We start from the raw sequence: 23,582 nt of genomic DNA, 5'->3' as shown, positions 1-23,582 counted from the left end.
ATGAAACCTTCTGTGTATTCAGTTACCCCTAAAATTGTGTAACTGTGATCACGAAACACAATCAGTGGAAGCCTGCACACACTCAGTACTGAAGTAAACAAGGGGTTGTGTGCGCTCCCGGGCCTGGCAGTTCTTTTCTAATATTTCCTGTGGTTTTCTTGCTTAAAGACTAAGGAGAACATCTTCTGCTCATACTATGAGAGCGCGATTCTGTGAAGAGGGGAGAAAAAAATAATAAGAAAAAAAATCATGAGGAAAAAAAAACCCCAAAAAAACTCTTCAGTCTGCAAACACAAGAACAAAGCTCATGCAGCAGTCTCACCGTTGTTAAGTAGAATAATTTATTGCAGTTCTTTATTTATTCCTCTGTTTTAGTTCATTAACAATAATTACAGGTTTTAAAAGCCAAACGCATTTACAGAGCATACAAACATATTACATACACACACACTACAATCAGAGACTCAATAATGGAAGCTTGTGATGGCATGTTTTGGTAGAGGTTGTCATGGTTATTAGGAACACGTCGACATATTGTCTTTCAACATGGCGGCATGCTCCTCTAAACCATCAGTATCAGCTCTACAAATTGTGCCAAGCCCCTTCAGCATGTCAGTGATTATCACTATCATTCTCCTGCTCTTTACAGCAGCAAGATGGGAATACTAAGAGACTGACTCAAAAAAAGAGTATTGCTCTGAATTTTTCATTTATAAACTTGTTGATGACTGTACAGTTAAAAAAAAAAGAATGACCGAGCATTAAGACTTCAGCTGTATGACGATGGCACAGAAAAGAAGAGAGTAAGCAAAGGAGAAAGGAAAAGCAGCAAGAATAAAAGCAGTAAAAAATAAAGATTAGGACACAAGGAGAAAATACGTTTGTGTGTGCTTTGTTCCTAAGTGTTACAAACCAAGTCAAGGTTAAAATACACTGATCTCATTTTCCCAAACTGATCAAACAACACAGCTGTTTGGAGAGATAACTTGTTTGTTACATTCATCTCTCCCCTCATTGGTAAGCTCTTAAGATTATTGCAGCCGTAAAAACTTTATTCAGCTGTTTAAAGGAGGCGGGAGGGGGGGGGGGGGGGGGGGGGTTTGCCCCCAGAGGCGGACCCCAGGGCAGCATCTGGTTTCCAAAAACCCGAAATTAATCCTAATGTTGGTTTTTCCAAGAGTGTTGTTGTTGTTTTATATGGATTATGACTTCAATAATTTGTTGAGGTTACTTGGGGGGGGGTATTAACCACATTATCCTCCTACTTTTCTTTCCTGGAGATACTTTGTGGGTCACCAGCAGCTGGATGGAAAAAAAACAATAACTTGTTTTGACAAGTGACAATTTATCAAATTTCAGAGTGGACGCTCCTAACAGTCACTGTGGTGTTGAAAGCATTTATCTTCTTAAACCCATCCCCAGGTATATAGAGAATAAAACTGAGCTCAGGTCAGCACCTGAGGGGCAACTAGCAGATACATTCAGCCCAGGGTTGTTGTGATGATGCGCAGACCCCAAGACACGCATGTTATTTCAAATGTTTCTCATGACTCTTTAAAGTTGATACGTCTAACATCACAGATCGCTATTACACTGTATCACCACTCATCACTATGAGGCCTTCAGAGTTTCATTTAATCAAGAAAATTATCTTTTTTATCTATTTTTCTAAATATATCAAACAAATGAAATACCTGAAATACCTTCATTCTCAAACCAGTAAAACAGCGTGTTATATTTGAGTACAGCAATGTTGACACAGGCTGAATTGCTAAAATGAATGAATGAACGGATCAATGCATGGACTGACTCAAGATAAACTTACTACTACTCAGTGAATGCTCTGCTTTATGCATCACTACTGTACCACTTACTTAGCAGCCTCTGCTCCATTAAGATCTTTCAGACCATTTATTCTGCAGGTCGGGCAGCTGAAAGGTGAATTACTTCTGCGAATGAACGCACATTATCTAATCCACACACAAATTATTGCATAATGTTTGGGATTTTTGAAACCAGGGACTGATCTGTAATGGAAGCTGAAGTAAAAAGCAAAAAGTTAATTGATTTCTGTTGCATATCTGAAAAAAAATGCTTCTCCACGCTGCATGCAAGCAACATATGTGGATCCAACTTTCCTAAACTGTCATTCCAGCTGCGCGCTGGTTGTGATCAAGATTAAAAGGCAGCTTTCACACACCTCATGTTGCATTCCCACATGAAATCCTCCAAATGTTTACCAGCAGGGTACAAGATGACCACAAAAAACTAGGTTATCATTAAATGAATGTTTACAGTTTGACACCTGCTCCCTCCTGGCTCAAGATGTTGCAGGTGATTTAATACATATTCTATAATTGACACCAATTAGTAAATGGGAAATGAATGGATCATTACTTTACATGTGAAGGAATGAAAACTAAACCAAATGCAGAACATACACACCCACCCAGTGGCAGTTATAGGTGGCAGTAACTGCTAATGGGTCTGACATGCAGTGGTTAAAAGGCTAGTGCAGCTGACTCGGTGTGTACTGTATGTACAGTGTGTGTGTGTGTGTGTGTGTGTGTTAGCATAGTAGTGACCACCACCGCAAAACATTAGCTGTGAACTGTTATGTGAACATAAGACACAAAAATAGGACAGGTCTTTAGGACAGAGTGAATAAACAGCTCAGAAGTCACAGCTCACAACAGATGGGTGGTGTATGTGTGTGTGTAGGTGTGTGTGTGTGAGCTGAAAAACAATCGATCAGAATGAGTAAAAAACATTGCTGGTTGTGCGCATTGACACACACGTGCTAAAAACACTTGCATACACATAACCAGACACACTCGAGTGCACAAAAACCCAAATGTGCTTTGAGCCTTCCTTGAGTTCGACCAGTGTCTGTCTGTCTCGTCCTCTCGTCCTCTCTGTACGTGAGAAGAGTCTTTCTTCATGTGCAAACACAAATATTGAGATGCCTCCAAAAGCCTCTTGGATTATCCACATCACACACTAACCTACAGGTTGCAACATGAAAATATACTGCAGCCAAGCTGGATAGTTTAACTATCACTCTTCACTGTCCTCTGTGTGTGTTAAATACTAATTTAAGTGCATGAAGATGAATGTGTGTGTGTGTGTGTGTGTGTGTGTGTTGCTTAATCCAGTTCAGGCGAGTCAGGTGTTTCAGTGTGTGTTTCTGCGTCTTCTGTATTCTCTACAGAGTCGTCTCTTTCTTGCAGCTCTGCAGCAGAGAGCAGGTCTCTATCCACCTGTAGAGGTGTGTCCTCACCTTCTGGCTCGTCTCCTCCCTCTGCTTCCTCCGGGGCCTCGTCAGTGGGCGTGATCAACTCCGTCGTGGTGGATTCCTCTTTTACTGTCGCATCCGTCTCCGTCTCATCCATCGGCGACCCCTCCTCCTCTTGCAGCTCCTCCTCTTCTCTTTGCTCTGCTTTGCTATCCCCCTCTTTCTCTTCCTCATCTTCCTCTGCGATTGAGGCGTCTGGTCTCTGGAGGGGGCGCGTGGCGGGAATGTGGCTGGCGCATGGGTGCAGGTGTGGTGAGTCAGCAGGAGGTAGCAGTGTGAGAGACTCCACGGTGAGGGTGTCGGCGTTGTTGTCCGTGAGGAGGGAGATGGTGGGCTGGGAGGCAGGGGTGAGGCTCGGGGCGAGTGCCGGAGCTGGGGCTGGGGTCGAAGGAGTAGAGGAGACCAACGTTACTTCTCCACCTCCTCCTTCCCCTTCTCCACCCGAGGAGGAGGGTGGGGTGTGCTCCAAAAATGTACCATCATCTAGTGGAGAGGAAAGGACAAAATGAGGGATGTTCATATACAGAGAACATCTAAAAAGGGATAAAGTATGGTTTCCTATTAAATTTGCTGTGAGGAAAAACTGATTAAATGTGGCCAATTATCTAATACTACTGAAAAAAAGTGAAACAAGTAAAAAAAAAAGCAAAGAATTTCATGTCAGGAAAGGTTTATGTAGTTACTACAAGAATCTTTGAAGGTAAAAGGCTCCATAGACGTGTTTGGACAGGCACATGCAGACAAATGAGTAACACAGTGCTTTGTATTCACGACATACCTCCTTCTGCTTTCATTGATTATAATGTAAAGAATAAACAGTTTCCTTCTAACAAGGCTCAGCTCTTTTCAAATGTGTCATCGGTGTCGAAAAGAAGAAGAAAAGAGGAGGCAGAGGATGAACACAGTACACGAGAATGAGACATAAGTAGAAGCAGTACTAGCCATCTAACAGTGCAGGGAGAACTACAACATAAACTATGCAATACTATATCAACTACTATGTAATCATACTTACATTGTAAGATTGAAAGGGTGCAGTATGAAAGATGAAAGATGTACAAAAAGTGTTTCAAAACAATCATTAGAACAAAACCCTGTCCTGTTTTCTGGAGGTCTGTAACACAGCACACTCACGCAGTTTAATGCATTTTGATGCTAATGAGGTATAAACTGAAGGGAGTGCATAAAACAGTCCAGACCATTTTACTCATGTGACCTACAAGATTTGAAAAGATGCGACTCTCCTCTATGTGGAAATAAATATAAACAAGATTAAATTTCATTAAATGTGTGTGATGAGCAGTTATTGATGGTGGAGTACACGCTGCAGTTATGAAGCCATTCAGATATGAGCAATTGTGTGAAACGCTCACTGTCTGTACACATATACAAAGGACTGAAAAACAGAGACAAAACATTTCTATTTGATTGATGTACAGGATTCAATCATATATTTGTGTAATTATGTAAAAAAAAACAAAAAAAACAAAGACATGGTTTAACACCTGAAACTATAGGAAACCCATTACATTTTTATCAAAACAATCAGATCCAAAACTCAACTTTCCTAAATTCTCATTCCTCTTGGGGTAGCTTATACCTACTCAGGTAACTGACTACTCCAAACATAGCTTGCTGTTCATACATCCCATACAATTTATAGCAAGAATCTATAGTGACATGGTGTTCCTCTAGAGCAGTGGTTCTTAACCTGGGTTCAATCGAACCCTAGGGGTTCGGTGAGTCGGTCTCAGGGGTTCGGCAGAGCCTCCGCCGCGGAGGTCCGGACACACTTGAATTATCGTGTAAATTCCTGTTAAACAGGCTCTAGAGTCTAGAGCCTATTTAACAGGTCTGAGGGGTTCAGTGACACCAAGAAACAACACACCTAGACGCCTATAAGACCCAGTCATGGAAGGAGCACAGGGTACATACTACATGTGCCCTGTGCTACTTCTTACATACTCATCTGACACCGCTGCATGACACTGTGGTTTTTGTGGTGTGTGCATATATGTAGTTGTACCCTGGTAGCACCTAATCCTCTACATAAGCAGGTAGGTGTGTATGGTACAGTGCAGACATCACACCGGTAATGGAAATATTGGTAGTCTGTTTATGTCTGTGACATTTTACTTTCCCCAGATTACTGATTTACATTACAATCCAGAATCTGTGTATTATGACCCAAATGTGCTCCATTGTTTCTGTATGTAGTTAGATGTAGTGTGTGTGCGTGTGTGTGCTACCTGTGGGGCTCTGAGCTGATATAGTGCTTGCAGTAACAGAGTCACACCTTCCTGTGCTTCCACTCCCGCTGGAGGGAGGCGAGGGGGAGGAGAGGGGTGAGGGACTGTGCTGCGACACACAGTGAGCCACCGCAAAACCTGGGGATGGCGCACACGTACATAAACACACACACGCACACTTAATTAAAACTATGCTTTAATTTATTGTTGAATTAACCTAATTAAACCACTTTACTTAATCTACTAAAACCTATAACTTCATGTTACTGTAATTTACCCAAAACAAGCAGAAAAGGTATAGTTACCATAGAAACTGGCCCATTAGGTGGAAACAAGCAAAAACATTTTAAGCTGAAAATAAATTTCAATAAATATTGACTCAATAAAATCTCAATAGCGTTTTTACATTGCTGAAGCCTGGATATCAAAGTAATCTCTGGGGGAACAGTTTCTTTGCCGAGACGAACAAGGAGCTCTGTGCAAGAAATGCAGCAGGTAATACAAACCAGTGACAGACAGGGCAACAGAATGTTCACCTAATGTGTTTCTATAACAAAATTTTATTCAACATAAAAGGAATTATACATTAAAAAAGAATAAAAGCAGGGGTCAGCAGAGTTTTATGCCGTGTCCTCAGGAGCTGTGTTTCTTCACAAAACCTCTAATCTAATTCTCCTGGTAGAAACATGACTGACTTACTGTTACACTTCTACTCTAGAGATCAAATCACAAACCCATTTCCACCACTCAGACTCTATCACAAGTTGGTTTGAAGATAAGAACAACTTTTTCAAAAAGTTTCCTCTAAGACTCAAAAAGAAAAGTCTTAAAACAGTCTTAAAAGTACTTCACGTTCTATAACTGATTACTATAATATTTCTCATAAAGTGTCCAGTGTGTGTAAACTAGGGCTCTGACTTTACTGCCACTGTGTTACGATATTCATATCAGGAGGGTAGGTGTTTCTGTAATGATGACTATGTCTAGATTTAAAGACAAGAAAAAAGTATAAAAGAGATGAGCTTGTAGATCTGTGAAGCAGTAGGAAGACTAAAGCCGCGTGAACAGGCAGTGGACTCTGATGAACTGTATGTTACCTGGTACTTTATCCACCGAGGCAAAGACTGATCTATTTGCCGTGGGGTCGTTGGGGGCCCGTCTTGACTGCTCGTAGAATCTGAAAGGCAGGCCGCTGGGCGAAGCATGGGCCGTCTGACCAAAACCCAAAACCTCTGTCGCACTGGGCTGCACTGGCAGGTCCAACAAAGCTGCATACACATGAAGCACAGGGATATGAATAGAGCAATCTGCAGTGGATTTAGCTTTGGGATTGAAATCAAAATTACAGAGAGTGGTGTCTGCCTTATGTTGAGACTTTAGAGGAGCATGTCAAACTGGGTATTTTGTTTTTACTATGACTGGATGCAGTGGAACTAAGAAATGTTAAGTGACCGTTGCTGCCTATGACTGCGAAAAAGGGTTTGTGACTGCAGTGTCTATTTTTGCAGTATTCACATCCTCGTCGACTTTGCTGCATTAGCAAGATTCCACATATCTGTCTAACTGTGTAATTCTAAAGAAACAGACCAATGGGAGGGGAAGTACAAATGACTGGTGGGTAAGTTTGTCAGAATCTATGTTATGAATCTACATTATCTGGCCAGTGGACAATGACATATGCATGTGTATATATTATATATATTTACAACAGATTTTAAACATACAGATTTACTATTGGCTAATACTTTTTAAAAGCAAAGAGTAGAACAGTAAGAAAGAAAAAAAACTCATTAAACTCCCCACCATTAATTGTGGTTAAATATAGCGTCCTGACAACATTTCTGTCAATTATCAAAGATGACAGTCATCTTTTTAAAACTTAAAGAAAATGAATGACAAGAGGAGAAAAACTGTGCCTGATTCAAGGAAATACTGAACACAGATACTATTTAACTGTTCATGAAGACATTAGCTTTCACATCTGTTTCACTTTAACTGAAATTAGTAAAGTAACTAACAATTGAAACAGATTTTGATTTAGCTTTTTTACATAAGTGGATGTTTTCCTTTGGCTGACTTCCTACAGATTTGCTGGAAGTAATGTTAGCTGTTGATTGATTTGACTTTTCATTGTTATATTTCAGTATTGTGTCTATTATATATTCACTCACTTACTTTCTGTTTAACATCTCATGTGATTTCTGCCGTTAACTACTCTACTGTATAGTTTCAAAGTAGCTTCTGAAACACACAGACTGAGAAAAGTCGTGTGTAAAGACAAACGGTCATGCTGAGCGTTTGAGTGAGCACAGAAGGCTTAAAAGGCTTCCTAATTACTTACCGGCGATCCTCTGCATCTTCATGCGCCGGGCCTGGATGCGACCTTTGGCCAGCCTCTGCTTGGCGATGATGCAGCGGATGTGGTCAGCGAAGATGAAGTTGGCCTGCAGGATGGGCAGAGGCTTGGCGTGGGGGTTGGAGCTGGGCTTATGGATGACGATGTTCAACGCTCTGCTGTCATCCTCAACGCCAGACACTTGCATGTCCTGTTGAGATGGAAAAAGATACAGAAAATGGAGAGAAAAAGAGAGAGAGGGAAATTAGAGGGGAAGAAAATACGAGAAAATGGAATGAAAGATACAAATGCATGGAAAGTGAGTTGAGAGACAGATAAATGGGACATAAATTACGACCTTAGTTACATTCAAAAACTTAGACCCAATAAAAGAAGTTAACATGACATTGATAAAGGAGGAAGGAAACCTTATTTCATGTAATAGATTTAAAATATACAAGAAACACATTGTAATACTTTCACAATATCAGTTTCACAAGGAACATATTGTATATTCTGCAATTCACATTTCATAACTTCTTCACAATATCACTTGAACTTATCTGATGTCATATTGACATTGCAGAAAACACTGTGACTTTTACGTGGCACGACTAAAATGCTTATCTGAAGGACATAATGAGGAGGGGGGGGGAGAAACAAAGAGGACAACTTGGTGGCATGAGGAGGCAGAAAACAAGTTGAATTTTTTTTTAATTAAAAAAAGGCAGCTTTAAATAAATGATATATTGAATGAGGAATGGCAGAGAAGAAATTAAGAGATAAACCAAAGATCAGAATAAAAAAGGATGAACAAACACAAACATGGACACACCACTTTTCTCTTACTTGCAAAAGTCCGGCAAACTTGACGACACCCCATCCAAGGCGTTTGGTTTCTGGTTCAACCAGACTCATCTGGTACACATCTACCGCGAGAAACCTCTGGGCCTGGCCACCATCTTTACTGACCACCATACAGGCTATTAGGTCACTGTTATCTGAAAAAGATGATGAACATGAAACAAAACGTGCTGCTATGCGATTCAGGTCAAGGTATGGCCATATGGGCACCTCAAGTCTCGAACAATCCACGAATTTAATCATTTTCATCATTTCGTCATTTTCCAAACAAAAATACTGACATTATTCTCCGGGTCAAGCTTCTCCAATGAGGGAGTCCCTGCTTTTCTCTTTGTCATTTATCATTGTTAACAGAACAGTTTTGGGCCCTGGAGTTTTGGTTAAAGAAAAACAACATTCGAAGCCATCACCTTGAGCACTGGGAAGTTAAGTTGGGCAATTTTTCAATACTTTTTGACATTTGAAAGTCTGAACAATGGTTGCAGAGATAAACATGGGGGGGGCTGAGAAGACAAGCAAAATATATAATTAAATATAAAATACATAATGCACATAGACATGGAATGACCATCAACTTCTTGCCTTACAGCATGTGAAAGTCTCCTATTAAGACACTGAAGTTTTCACTTCATACAGTCTACTTAAAAATGTTACAAATGAAACTTGAACAATACAATGATCCATCTTCTTTAGAAATACTTCAGTGTAAAATAGAAATGTCCAGTATGGCCAAAAAAACAAAAAACAAGACATGATTAAAACCTTGTATATGACTGGACTGCGTCACAGGCTATTTGCGTTCTGCCTAGTGTCAGCCAGTTTGATTTATTTTATGAAATAGTTACTGAAACTTGGTCAATTAAGACACGTACTACATTTTCAAGCTGCTGCTCTGCTGCTAAAATCCTGATGTTATGACGACAATGTCATTACAACAACATAACACAAAAAGTTAAAGAAAACGGCTGTGCTTTGATTTCGGCTATATTTACTTGTAAAATTATCAGTCAGAGAGAAAGTTAGAAGCCCATTCACATCAGCTGCCATGCACACACATAAAATAAACGCAGTTGGATGAACACCTCTCTAAAACATATATATATACATATACCTATATATATACATATATATGTATATATATATATATATATATATATATATATATATATATATATATATACACATATGTATATATATATATACACACACACACAGCAGACAAACACACAGTAAGTGAGAACAGACAGATATATATATACATATACCTATATATATACATATATATGTATATATATATATATATATATACATATATATATACATATACCTATATATATATACATATACCTATATATATATATATATATATATATTATATATATATATATATATATATATATATATATACATATATATATATATACATACATATACCTATATATATATATACATATACCTATATATATACATATACCTATATATATACATATACCTATATATATACATATATATATATATATATGTATATATATATATATATATATATATATATATATATATATACATATGTATATATATATATACACACACACACACAGCAGACAAACACACAGTAAGTGAGAACAGACAGACTGCTAGACAAACTTAAAAGGACAGTGAAGACTCTTTTCTCCCACATGTCTAGGAGCATGATGAAGAGACGATAGGCCCACATCTCAGCATTTTCACTTTAGTTTACCACAAAACCTACTGCAAAGTAAACGTGAAATATGGAACTGATCATGACCTGATTTGACATCACCGGTTTTGGTTTAAATATCACCCACCCTGACTGGTTAAAATGTAAAGCAGTAACACCACACTAATGTGCATCTCTTATACAGTCTCACACATGTCCCTTCCTCTTTTAAATATTCCTCTTCTTTGGTTTCTTGATTTCTGTTCTAGTATCCTAACCAATCAAGTTTTAAACCAGTTATTCATGTGAAACTGGCTGGACCTGTGTACTGGAGTACACTATAGTTTTTTGTTGGTTTAACTAGCTCTGGGGGAACACCATTCTTACTCTACTTTCACTATTTTCTGTGTTCTTCCTAAGTGTCAGACAGCTATTGATGCACAGGTGGCGGCTCTTGGTGTAAATTATACATGTGGTTTTCTTTTTACATGACTTTCTTTTTAACCAATATTAAAAGATCAATGGGGGTTACCAGGAACTTGACTTTACACGGTGAAACAGTGAACAGCGAAAAGTACCTACAGCTGGAAAGGTAGTCCCCGGTTCTGTGGTAGCAAAGGGACTCCAACAGCTAAATGGTCAAAGAAATTAGGGGAAATCTTACAGATTGAATCCTAAGACCAGCTGGGAAAAAACCCTTCCACCCCCAACTTCTACTTAACTTCTCACTACAGAAGGCGGAGGTGGGTCAACTTGCCTGGTCAAAATGTGAGGCAATTAATAGACAACAAGTTGACTCTATCCAGCAGCTCTTTTGGGATCACTCAAGCAGGAACAGTTTCAACCACTGGATTTATTTTCAGACAGAAACATTGCAGGGAAGCACCTTTCTATGAAAGATTGGTTTCAGGGTGTAGAATATATTTCTAAGTATTAGTCAGGTTTTTAGATTCCCTCCCATCCCCAGAGGAAAGATGTTGAGAAAAAAGCATTTATGTTCAACTTAAGTTAACTTATGTTAAACACTATTTCAGTATTGTAAGCATACTGCAGTTTTTTTCCCTATCTTTTATCATTAAACATCATTCAGCAAATACATCGTGAATGTTGTTTGTATTGCACAAGTTCTTAGGAGTTCTTCAAAAAATGGTTCTTCAGTTTTTCTAAGTAACTGACTAAAGTAGTACACCCCCTATCCTCCTTTTTCATCTGTAACCAAGCAAGATATGACTTAAACTTTTCAGTAACAAGCACCAGACAACAGGGCAGTGAGCAGCTCTCAGCCTAGAGTGCGTGTATGCGCTCAGCACTCCCTGTCCCTGAGAGCATTCTCTCCAGCTATCAAGTGTCCCTTATTAACCTGCCAGGTTGCACATGCCTTACTGAAGGTAGACAATGGAGTGACTGTATTTACTGGTGTGAGAAAAAAAAACAAGACTTAGTCAAAACCTAGTTAAGGCTGGACTGCAGCTATTTCCATGCGGCCTAGTGTCAGCCGGTTTCAGCCCTTTATGTGTTTGCTTCTCTCTTACTCTCTGTGCTGACATATACAGTATTATCACACAGACAAATTCCCAATAAAGCTGTTCTGATTTTCATGTTTTTCTGCTTCTGTTGCCAGACAATGGAACAAATATGAAATACTGACTGAAAGTGACTGGGCAATAAAGGCAACTTTCCTCTAAAGAGAGTAGCTAAGGTTTGTTCAAAAAGTTGAAAGAGCAACGAACCATGGTGAAACAACACTCAGCCAGCCAACCAATGGAGTAACGTTATTGGTCGGTCAGTAAGTCAGTCAGTCAGCAACATTTGTGTTTATAGTGCTCCTTTGAACAATTCATCCTCAAGAGATAACTAGCTACCTAGGCATGTTCAATAGAAATTTATAATATCAAGTTCATCAACAGTGACTTTCTGAACAACTATAATAGTTCGTCCATTTCACCTACTTACAATTAAAAGCAACTCAAAAAAGGAGGTGCAAGGAGGTGCTAATATATTTGATAGGCACTGTAAAATGAGTTGGTATTGCAATATGTATGTAATGTAACATGTAATAAATCAGTACTCAAACAATAAACGCCAATGTTGAACTCAGCGAACAGCAAAACGCAGACTTCCCATGTTAAACAGTAACATTGTGAATTTGTGTCTCTGCTCCTTTGAGTCACATGTATGCAACCAAGAGTAGGTAGCCTTGCTCAATCACACTTTCACAATTGAGGCAAATTTCCTGCTGAATGCAACATGACCTTCCAGTTGAGAGACCATCTCTGCAACCACAAATTTACTACTCCGCTGACACAATGTACAGGTACAGACTGCTGCTTTGCTTAGCACATGCTTTGTAATTCAACAACTTTACTACAGAGGATGTGGTGAAATGGAGGCAATGGAAGCCTAATGGTCAGAAAAAGGAGTTTGTGGGTGGAAGATGGCAGATTTAAATCCCCCAACCAATGAGGAAAAACCCTCCCTCTCCCCATTATTACTCTGTAATAGTGTGTTCTTAGTCAACCACCTTGGTTAAATGAAAGTGACAGTGATTTGGTTAAAAAAAAGAAAAGAACAGAGGAGTAAAGCCAACAAAAAAAGAGCCTTAGTTAAATGAAATACAGATAGTCATAATTACGAAATGGTTTATTTAAAATGACCTTTTGAAGTGGTCTAAAATTACTGGAAGCCCTGTCACACCTCATATGACAGCTCTTTAAGACTATCATTACCTACATCGGCCACCAACTCTTTCGACTGGCATTTGGAATCATGAAAACAGTCACAGTTTCAACCGCTGATTTAGAGTTGAAAGTAAAGCTGAAGTGAGACATCTGGTTTCAACAGGTATGTTTCCCTCTGTTTGTCAAATGATTTCTTTTTAGAGCTACCCACTTCCCCTCCCAAATGAGAGAAATTGAGAAAAGAATTTGGTGTGTTTTCATCACCTGGGTTTTGAAAAAATGAAAAAGGCTTCATGAAAGCTGAGCTACAACACAAAACACATCCATCACAGGAGTACAAAATCCATCAAGATTTAAAACAAGGTCAGTAATTAAAGTCTAATACTTTAAAAACAAACAGGATCTGATGATGATTGATTGATGATTTCAGCATCTGAAGGCTCACACACTGGTGTGTCATGGATTTGATTCATTCATCAGGCCACATAAGTCAGGTGGGTTTTCAAGAAATAATGAAACTGCAGCTCTGTCATCACAGATAATATGATAACTCTTATAAGGCTACAACTATCTAACTTTGCCTCAGTTTGTACAGTCATCACTGCTAACTAAACAACTCAGTGGACCAACTCTTGTGTTTGTGTATTCTAAGATTCTAAGATTTTAATGGTATACTATGACATATTAAACATTTAAAATCACAAACAACATGAAATATATAACGTAGGTAAAGAGAAAATAAAACACAGAATATTTTCCTTATGTGGAAGCACAAGTAAAATGATCTTTTAATAAAAACGTGTGATTTTTTTTAAATGTTCATTCTGACAATTGTGTTACCGATAACTACAAAATATGATGAGATGGTGCAAGATGGAAAGCCTCATAAGGAGAGCAAAGACAGTGTGAAAGAGGAAAACAATACAGACTTTCTTTTCTTGCATCATAAGATACATCTAATATCGATACTGTGTGACACTTTCTACTTTGGGAAATTTGTGGCAAACTTTACTTTCCTTCTTAGATGTTCTGCTAAGAAAGGAACACTTAAAATAAAACTGAGGGCTCATTTCAAATAAGAGAAGAACTCTCTCCAACTCTACTCTCAGAGTGTAAGCAGTGGGTCAAATGGTGTATACTTTATACTGGAATTATGAAGTTGTAAACATACATATACATATATATTACTATAACAGTAATATAAATGTTTTGGCTACCACTGGATATCATCTAAATACCCACTCATCCAGTGCAGGGTCACAGCGGGATGAAGCCTACCGTGGCTGACATTGTGTAGGAGGTGGGGCAAACCGTTGACAGGCTGCCAGGCTGACACATTTAAACAGCCATTCACACATCCACATTCACACCTACAGGTAATTCGCCACTTCGTCTAACCAGTGTGTCTTAAGCCAAGTATACCAACCCAATTTCAGAGATCTAGCAGAAATTAACTGTTTATTTCATTGTTTTTGATAAACACTATTACGCTGAGTCACTCAGTAACTAAGTGCAATTGAATAAGAAAGGTCAGACAGCAGGACATTAGGTTCATGTTTTGTCTTTCCTCTGTTCCAAGAAAATGTTATCTCAATATCTGATAATTATTATTTTGAGAGAGTCATAGCAACAGTCACTTCCCAGTAAATAATCAAAGAGTACTTATGATTATGTTGATATTCAGTTGATATTTTTGTCTTCTAATCTACACAAGACATTTTTCTGCTGCTGTAGATAATTCTGCACTTTCATTTTCTCAAATGTGACATTGCTGCTACTTCTTGAACTACTTCTATTTCAGATAAAGAAAAACTTTTAAAACACATGATACACACACACACACGCTGTAAAATACTACCAAATATTTAATGTTGATCAACTGATTTGATATCCACTGTTCCTATAAGTTCCTATCCCAATGTGTTGAATTTCTGTTTAAAGTAAGTTGAAACTATCCTTTATAAATTGTGTTTTTCTAAGGTTTAAGGTTTTCTGCCATCTTGCTTTTCCTGACACTGACATGGTGTTAATGACAAGGCCATGGTATTCATAAAGGAGCAGGTTGAGATGTTATGAAACAACAAGTTCTGATGGTGGTTTTGGTGAAACACCGCAAACAAGCGACAAGAAGAATTACGAGACCTGCAACAGACGGCCTGGCCTTCATACGGTGCTGATCTCAACAGTCTGGGATCATATGAAGAGACAGAAGATACTTAGATGCCTTCAATCCAAAGAAGAACCGAGGCAAGTTTTCAAGGGAGCTACCTGATAAGTACCTAAAATCTGTATGTATGTTTGTAGAGGAGAATGTTGGAGGAAGGATGGTCACAGCAAGTATTAAGTTGATTTAGTTTTACTATCGTTTACTGCACTTTGCATAAAGTTAACTAACAAATAAAAACTATTCATGGCATTATTTTTGGAAGCATCCTCACATTACTTTTAGAGCCTAAAACCTTTGCACAGTGCTATATTTCAGCACATTTTTAACTGTACTGGTTGTTGTGGTTGTGTCAGTTGTTTTCTCTCAAAACGTCTGTTTTTACGCAACCTTTGGATGAAGCCCAAAATTATTTGGCATGGAGGTGTAAGCTCTAGCAGACTTTGGCAAAAATATTCATAATAATAAATCTAATATGCAGGCCCTATCTTAAGGTAAAAGGTAGAATATTTACACCTGTATTTTCAATTGTAGTCACAACTTCAGTTCATCGCATCAAGGAGCTAAAAATGCATGCATGCACGTCGAAAAAAAAGAAAAAGAAAAAAGAAAAAAAAAAGATTTAACGGATTTGCAAAGTTTGAGCAGTGCATGTGTGAGAAAGTTCCTTCTCTCTGGTTGACATTACTGTGCAGTCGTACTTGTGATATCCTGCCTGACAGCAGTAACCACGTGCAAGTTTCCAAAACATCAACACACCTGTGTACATTAAGAGAAGAATGTTCAGGTTATCGTGGTGTGTGGGAAGCTGTGTGCATTGATGCTTGTGAGTGTGTCCGTATGCTCCTCTCACTGTGGTTGTCAGTGCTTGCATGTGCACGTGTCTTGGTATTGTTAAGATTGTACTCATACGCCTGTGTTTCAAAGAGAGTGAGTGTGAGAGAGAGAGAAAAAGGGAGAGAGAATTCCTGACATGTGTCAGATAAATATGCTGTAATTGTAGGTTGATAGAAGTTGTTTTTGGTGAATTGTAGGATTGGTTCTTACTGTTTTCCCCTGCTCTTGTAGTTATGGAGGAAAGTGTCTGTAATTTTCTTCCTTTAACCTTCTTAGATCATACTTTTACCGCACTAATCAGATTTAATTTTCTAACATTTCTTTTATGTTGTCCTTACCCATCCTAAAGTTTCACTCGATTTCCCAAAAGGATAAAAATGATAGATCAGCTGTGGTCTGATTATGAGAGCTGATGAGAGATTGCTTTTATGACTAACAGTGCAAAGCATGCCTCTGTTCCTCTGTGTGTGTCTTACTGAGGTCTAAGACATCGTCTGTCTTGATGAGGTCTTCAGGTCTGGTCAGAGGCAGCTGTGTCTCAGGTTCTCCCTGGAGCTGAAGCGACAGTGACCGCAACATGAAGAACACACGGATCGCCTGTGCAGTGATTGAAGAGGTCCCACACAAACACACACAGAAATGTCACGTTAAATCAAATATCCTGTCTGAAACTGACAGTTACAACAAACTATTGAAAAGGAATAAAAGAACGGCAGCGACTCAACAGAACTTGTTAGAAAAAAACATAAATGTTCTTATCACTGTTAGAATCAGGTGAATACATTTCATCTTTCATCTGAGCTTTGGCGTGCTTCCATCCTGTTGTCACTTGTTTATAGAATCGTTGGTTTTGGCAGAGCAAGAAACCAAAACAATGCAGCAACACAAGTCTTTGAAAATGTCAGTTATTATTATATAAGTAAAAATAATTTGGATTCAAAGCCTCCAGAAGAAACTCATATTTCAGCTATACGGTCTGATTTCCCAGGAATCTAATAAATGGAATATGGGATGAGTACGAGTGTGTGAGTGGACGCACCCTGCGTGTCTTCTCCACGTCTCCACAGGGCAGTCTCTTAACGAAGTCAATTCCAGTCAAAGGGGTGCCGGTGGGTGGCAGCAGTACTGAGGCGTCCATCATTAGATACTCCACGTTCAGCGGTTTACTCTGCAACATACACACATGTGCATTAGTCCAGACAAGCCCACGTACAACATCCATACCACCATCCTAATCCACACACAAAATAGCAGCAATGACATGTTTCAATTTTAAAGAGGGAGGAAAACAAACATTGGATGAAGGCCAACTAACCGTCATGCTCCGGTACTCATCTTCAAACATGTCCAGAAAGATTTCCTCTCCCTGTCATGGCATAGGAAATTGGAAGCCAGTTAAACATAACCCACAGTATTGAGTTCCACCCCCTTTATTCATAAAGCATATCTCTCAAGTTAAACAGGCCAGATGCATTCGTATGAAATAATAATAATAATAAAAATAATAATATATGTGTGTGTGTGGGGTCCAGGTATTACTCATACTGTGGGGACCTAAATCTGTTCACACAAGCACATTATGGGGACAAAAAAAATCCCCTTAACATAAATCATTATTTCATTGTTATATAAAAATAAATTAAGAAAAAAGGGCAAAAAAGTGCAGACACATCCTTTGTGTCTTATCACACATCTCCATGTAGACTCTGTTCTGAGCATATATGCTTTGTGTACCCACTCCTCTGCTGGTTGTCATGGGCTCACATCATGCTGCCCTGGTAAAAACAGCCACAACCACAGAAAATGATGACACATTACTGGCCAATCATGGTCTAGATATGGAAATGTATTTTTTCTCAAATCATGACCTCCATACAAAGAGAACATTAATGCAGAAACTTTGATGATCCTTAACAAGCTGCCGTTGTGTCTTCAAAAGATTATTTGCCCGGACTCGCTCTTTCATGTTTTCCTTTTCCTTTTGTCATATACACTATCATGAAACACTCAGCTGACTCATCTGCCTGTACATGCAGGGTGTAAACGCGGTGTATGGAAGTATGTACACTTGCACAACACATTCTGCCAAGTTTCATTTTCAGTGGGGACAATGATGTACAGACAGGTGACAAGTTAAAGGAAAAACTTGATGAATGAGTGAAGAAACACGGCAAATGCAGATGCCTCCAATGACCTCTGATCGTGTGCTCTGACCTTCACAGTCACCATATCTCAACCCAATTGAACACCTATGGGATTTTGGTTAGACAGCAATCTCCATCACTTTATTATCAAAACACCAAATTAGGAAATATCTTTTGGAAAAATGATGTTCATCCCTCCAGTAGAATTCAGAGACTTGTAGAATCAATGCCAAGGGACACTGAAGCTATTCTGGTGACACATGATTGCCCAACATCTTACTATGACACTTGTCGTAATAATGTTGCTTTTTCCTTAATTTGTCATCTGTGTGTTCTATTTGTTGCACACAGTAGACCAGAGACTTGCTAAATAAGGACAGTTTCTTTCCTGGAAATATGAAACTACCGCAACTACTGCCTCCTTCTTAACTTTAAAGCAGTATTTAACATTTATTTTGAGCTCTTTAACCTGCTGGTAGAAAGAGTTTAAAAACATAAAGTTAGTTACCAGATCTTTTTTCAATAGAAATGTTTGGAGTCAGCATATTGACTGTAGGTATTTTCCTAAATGGTGTAAATGAACTATGTCCATATACGCAACTGGACCATGAAAAGTCAGCAAGACTGAACAGTTGTGACTGATTCCAAAACCGATATCTAAACACACTCAAAGAGAAACAGAAAGCCCTGACTGAACTTTTGCCTATGTGTACAAATCCGACATTATATAGTAGATACTTTCGGTTTTACCTATAACAACTTCAGGGAAATGGCTTCAATTATAATCAGTAGATGATAATGAGTCACCTTTTTTGTGACACGGTACTGGAGAAGCACTGGCTAGAATACCAGAACGTCTGTTTGTCCATCTAGTTCCTTTTTCTCTCTTCTTCTATTCTCCCTAAATTATTGTATATGTGGTTGCCTGCTTGCTGTCTCTGAACACACCCAGAGAGAGGCAAGTTCTCAATGTCTGAGCAGCCAGAACAGCAAAAGTTCAAGTTTTTCTTGCTATGACGGTGTCAGTCTGCTTCTCTGAGTGTGTTTTCGCCGTGTGTGTGCGTGTGTTCTGGGTAGAAAAATGTTATTAAATTATATTACTGTGTACACTCACCTTGTAGAATCTCCTCAGTAAATGCAGACTTTCTTCTCTTGCACCCTTCAAGCACAAACATGACATATAAGCCATAATTCATGTGGCACATATTCAGAAATAAACACATCTCATCTTCATTAAATATAATGTACATTTTTTACATCATGGAACAGGGAAGAAATCGCCAATAATAATGTTGAAAATAAAGTCAAAAGAACTTTGTCAATGGTATCAATGCAACTAATAACATTGTCCCTATACCTAAACTGAACTCTCTGCTCAGTCTTTGTTTTATATTCTTATGGTTTTATGCACCACGAGACAGACATATTTTAGATTTTATACATTTAGATTTCAACTTTTACTCTACTGGAAGTTAATACATATTATACAAATCACATTTTTCCTTTTGATTCCTTGAAGCAAAAGTTCGACTCACTAATTTATTTGATTTATTATATTGCGTTCGTTTAATCCATACAAAAACCAAAATGTGAAAACCACAATTTGACTTTTTCCATTTCTTGTCTCTGAGCAGTAGGCAACTCCATGGAAGTTACTGTTTGCGGACAGATAGTGATATCAGGCTTCTCATCCAACTCTGTGCCAGAATGCAAATAAGCAATTTTCCCATAATGTGGCACTATTCCATGAAATATTACCACAATTCTTATCACTGGAAATAACAAAGAAATGCCAAATTTGCAATTCAATTTGTGGGCTGTGGACTGTGCCAACAGACTCATTGAACACCAGGCCAATTACCATTAAAGTTTTATTCAGAGTAGGTAATTGAGTAAGTTACTGTGAATCTTGTTAACCAACTGCTGTTCCTGAGAAAGGCTGGCCAGTGATATTCTAACTAATGGCAAATCTCTCACTCAATAGGAATCGGATATGATGTAATTCAACTGCCAAGTAATGTTGTCACTTCTCTGTTGTGTTATGGGAGGCAAGGAAGGATGGTTATGTGAAACCAATGTTCTTCCTACAGTGATATCGAAACTACTTTTAGATATGGTAATCCTTCAACAATGAAGCAGTTTGTGATTTACACCGAATAAACTAAACCTGCAAACCTGGAAATATTTAACGGTGTAAAAGGTTTTAAATTCTCTCAGCAGAAACCCCCATAAATGTTAGTTACTGATAGCAGTAGGTAAGACTTCGAAAGACCTGTCAGCAAAAATGATTGTAAAATGACCAAGGGGGGAAAAAAAAAAAAAAACCACAGATGCATTAGCACACCTATTTCTTGTAACTGTGTGAAGGAAGGATGAAGGAGTGCAGAGAAAGAGAGGGTGGGGAAGATTACAATGAAGTGAAATTAAAATTCGCAGAAGGATGAGAAAGAAAAATCAAGTGCTGCTCAAGCAAGTAGCAGGAGAGGGAGTCAGAGGGAATAAATAAAGAAGAAGACGACAGTTGGGTGAGATGCCATGTGTGGTTAGGACAAAGGAGAGGAAAAGGGAGGTCCGACTATTCAACGTTTTCAAACCATCAACTGTACACTATATGCTGAAAAATGTTGTGGGTCATAACCACAAATGGGCACTCGCTGAGAAAACCTGCTGCTATGGATTCTGAGGAAGCGATAATGTTAAATGGAAAGATGCCGTTTCACTGCAACGGAACAAAACTTCTGGTACAAGATCCAACTTTTAACCTGCCTGGTCTGACCCACTGATACCTGAAATTCTTTTTGTTAAATGACTGAGTCTGTGTGTGAGTGATATGTTGATGGGATGGTTTGTATGAGGGGAATCATGTACATATTTGAGTGTGCTGTACCTCCAGGCAGGCCAGATGAACGTCTTTGATTATACAGTGGTTTCCAGACAGCACAGACTGCTTTAATAACAGGCAGCTCAGCTCCAGAGTAGCTAGACGCACTTTACCATCTATATACACAGAAATACATGAGTTAGTAATGAGGTTAACTAACCTGTGGTTCCATAGTAGCTTATCAAAACAAAGTGTGTGTGTGTGTGTATGTGTGTGTGTGTGTGTTACCTGGCTGTGCTGCCTGGCTCATAACTCTGATTAATCTCTCTACCAGCACTAGGCTATAGGAGCTCCTCTCCTGGTCAGGAACTGGCAGCTGCAGCCGCTCCAGAAGATCACGGTTTATACCTGCACATGGCAGGCAGATGTTGCATGCACATTTACTCTTAAAAAAACTGAACACTGTGACGTTTGGAGGTTTGTTCAAAATAGATGTTAGTGGGATACAGCAGAATGTCTCGTCTTTAGTCCTGATGTCTACCCCAAAATCATCTGAGGTGTAACTTGACTAGTTAGCTAGCCTAGCTTCCTGTTGCCCTTTTGCAGATATAATGTTTACAACAGCCAACAACAGCATCACAGTGTGATCACATTAAAACTCTTAGGTAAACTGCATTATATATCTAGCAATTCAACTCTGTAATTAGTCAATGACCTATTCTACCTTGAGCCATAACAGGTCCAGTAAAAGTATATTAGGTTACACAGAACTTAAGCAATGGAATACCGGACCATAGATTAGTATCAGTGGTATCAGAGAGGAAGTGAACAGTACAAAAAAAACCCTCCTTAAATTAAGTAGATCCTCTGCACAGTCATGGACCTACAACATGATTATCATATGGTAAGTAACTGCCCACTGTGCTGCCGCTGTATTTTATTTTATTTTATTTTATTTTATATCAAGTGCAGCACAGTAGAACAACAGAATCAATGTGTAGAAATGAACAGAAAGACTAACCTTTGCTGTGTGAGACCGCATAAAGCAGACAGAGGACAAACAGGGCATGGTAGTCATCACTGGTGCAGTCGAGGGCACTGTACACCATGTCTAAGAATGGCCTGCAGATAGAGAAAAAGTGTCAAGTTATCAATCCACACTTCTGTCTTTCAGTGTGTTCAGATATGTGCATCGATCTACCTGCTCCTCTGTGCGTGTGTGCGGGTGGCTGCAGCGGTCTTCTCCTCATCGGTGATGTTCTGCTCTGTCAGCTCTGACACCATACACTTCTCCATCACCACCATCTCTATCTCTGCACGTGCACACACAAACACGCACGCACGCGCACGCACGCACGCACACGCACACACACACACACACACACACACACAAATGGCATAATTAAGTGTCCATAAACATGAAGTTTTTTTGTTTTCTTATTTTGAATACATACTACATTCACATCAAACACCCTCAACAGAAACACATCAACAGTACATCACAGCTATCAAGTAAAAAATGGGCTGTTTTTCACCAGTGATTATGAATGTACAGTCTGAAGTGCTTCCTTCTCAGCCTTCACTGGTTTAAAAAGCGATCAAATGTATTGAAGCAGCAATACTGATCACATGTCTGCTTAATACTGATTAGAGAACAAAATGCACAAAACTGACTATCTGATTTTTACATTCAAATGTAGAGGAACCATGTAGTGTTGGTAATGTTTCAACCAACAGCCTGCCACCTAAGTTAGAAGTTATCATCTATCCTGCAAAAAGTTTCTCTTTGCTTATCGATCAGTTGAAAAGGGTAGGTGTCATTTTCCACCACAAATGGTACATGTTTTGTTTTGAAACTGTTTGTTCCTCTGCAGCCCACGATTTTGTTTTAATACCCATGCTGTCAAAAACAAGTCTGTGCCTTTGAACCTTCAGAGGCGTCAGTTTGTGAAGATCATGTAGCCCTGCACAAAAACTCTTCTCTGAAACAAAGTCTAATCAGTCAAAGTAAAGAAGGAATCATTTCAGATGATTGAAATGATCACATTTTTTACTTTACACACAAACACTCACAGACGGATACTGACAAACACACATGCACACAGAACAAATGTGAGAGACAGGCGGAGAGGTGAGGAGCACAGGATGGATGGTGTGTCACCGTGGAAATGGACAGTCGGCTGCCATGGAGATTGTGTTGGACATGTGATCAGTGGTAGCCATGGTAACCATGGGGAAATTAAAAGGCGCTTAACACGAGAAGCAGCAAAAAGAGGGAGGCCTCATCTCAAAACTAGCCAAAGAGGAATTTTGAATTAAACTTTCTTTATTTTTATGTTTTTCTTCTGCATTTTCTTTTAACCTCAAATGTAACAGGTTTTCATTCTAAAAACAGGTAAAAGTTGTTTTTTAAACACTCTTCTGATGAAGAGGCAGCATAGTCTCATTTGAATTTTGCAACACACTGCAAATGCATGCTAGTGACAGCAACAGTCATGTGCACATTGAATTAAACAC

At 38.8% G+C, this 23,582-nt stretch overlaps 1 protein-coding gene across 4 annotated transcripts in view; it reads right to left on the bottom strand.

The window, feature by feature from the left end:
• Positions 1-318: 318 nt before the first annotated feature.
• Positions 319-23,582, bottom strand: part of clec16a (C-type lectin domain containing 16A) — a 41,415-nt gene continuing 18,151 nt past the window's right edge. For 2 of the 4 annotated variants that reach the window (XM_056401227.1, XM_056401228.1), the window contains exons 11-23: positions 22,267-22,378; positions 22,087-22,187; positions 21,354-21,473; positions 21,132-21,241; positions 19,359-19,403; positions 17,416-17,466; positions 17,140-17,268; positions 16,577-16,697; positions 8,729-8,880; positions 7,886-8,090; positions 6,642-6,812; positions 5,545-5,682; positions 319-3,778 (exon numbers count right to left, since the gene is read on the bottom strand). In XM_056401227.1, coding sequence (XP_056257202.1) covers positions 3,147-3,778; positions 5,545-5,682; positions 6,642-6,812; positions 7,886-8,090; positions 8,729-8,880; positions 16,577-16,697; positions 17,140-17,268; positions 17,416-17,466; positions 19,359-19,403; positions 21,132-21,241; positions 21,354-21,473; positions 22,087-22,187; positions 22,267-22,378 — 2,087 coding nt within the window. In that variant the 3' untranslated portion in view covers positions 319-3,146. The remainder of the gene's footprint in view (positions 3,779-5,544; positions 5,683-6,641; positions 6,813-7,885; positions 8,091-8,728; positions 8,881-16,576; positions 16,698-17,139; positions 17,269-17,415; positions 17,467-19,358; positions 19,404-21,131; positions 21,242-21,353; positions 21,474-22,086; positions 22,188-22,266; positions 22,379-23,582) is intronic. The other 2 variants (XM_056401229.1, XM_056401230.1) reach the window with 2 other exon arrangements.

The sequence above is a fragment of the Seriola aureovittata genome, chromosome 17 (genome assembly GCF_021018895.1).
Source record: "Seriola aureovittata isolate HTS-2021-v1 ecotype China chromosome 17, ASM2101889v1, whole genome shotgun sequence".
Lineage (NCBI taxonomy): Eukaryota > Metazoa > Chordata > Actinopteri > Carangiformes > Carangidae > Seriola > Seriola aureovittata.
Note: the sequence above shows the minus strand (reverse complement) of the source record. Positions and strands in the feature narration are given on the sequence as shown.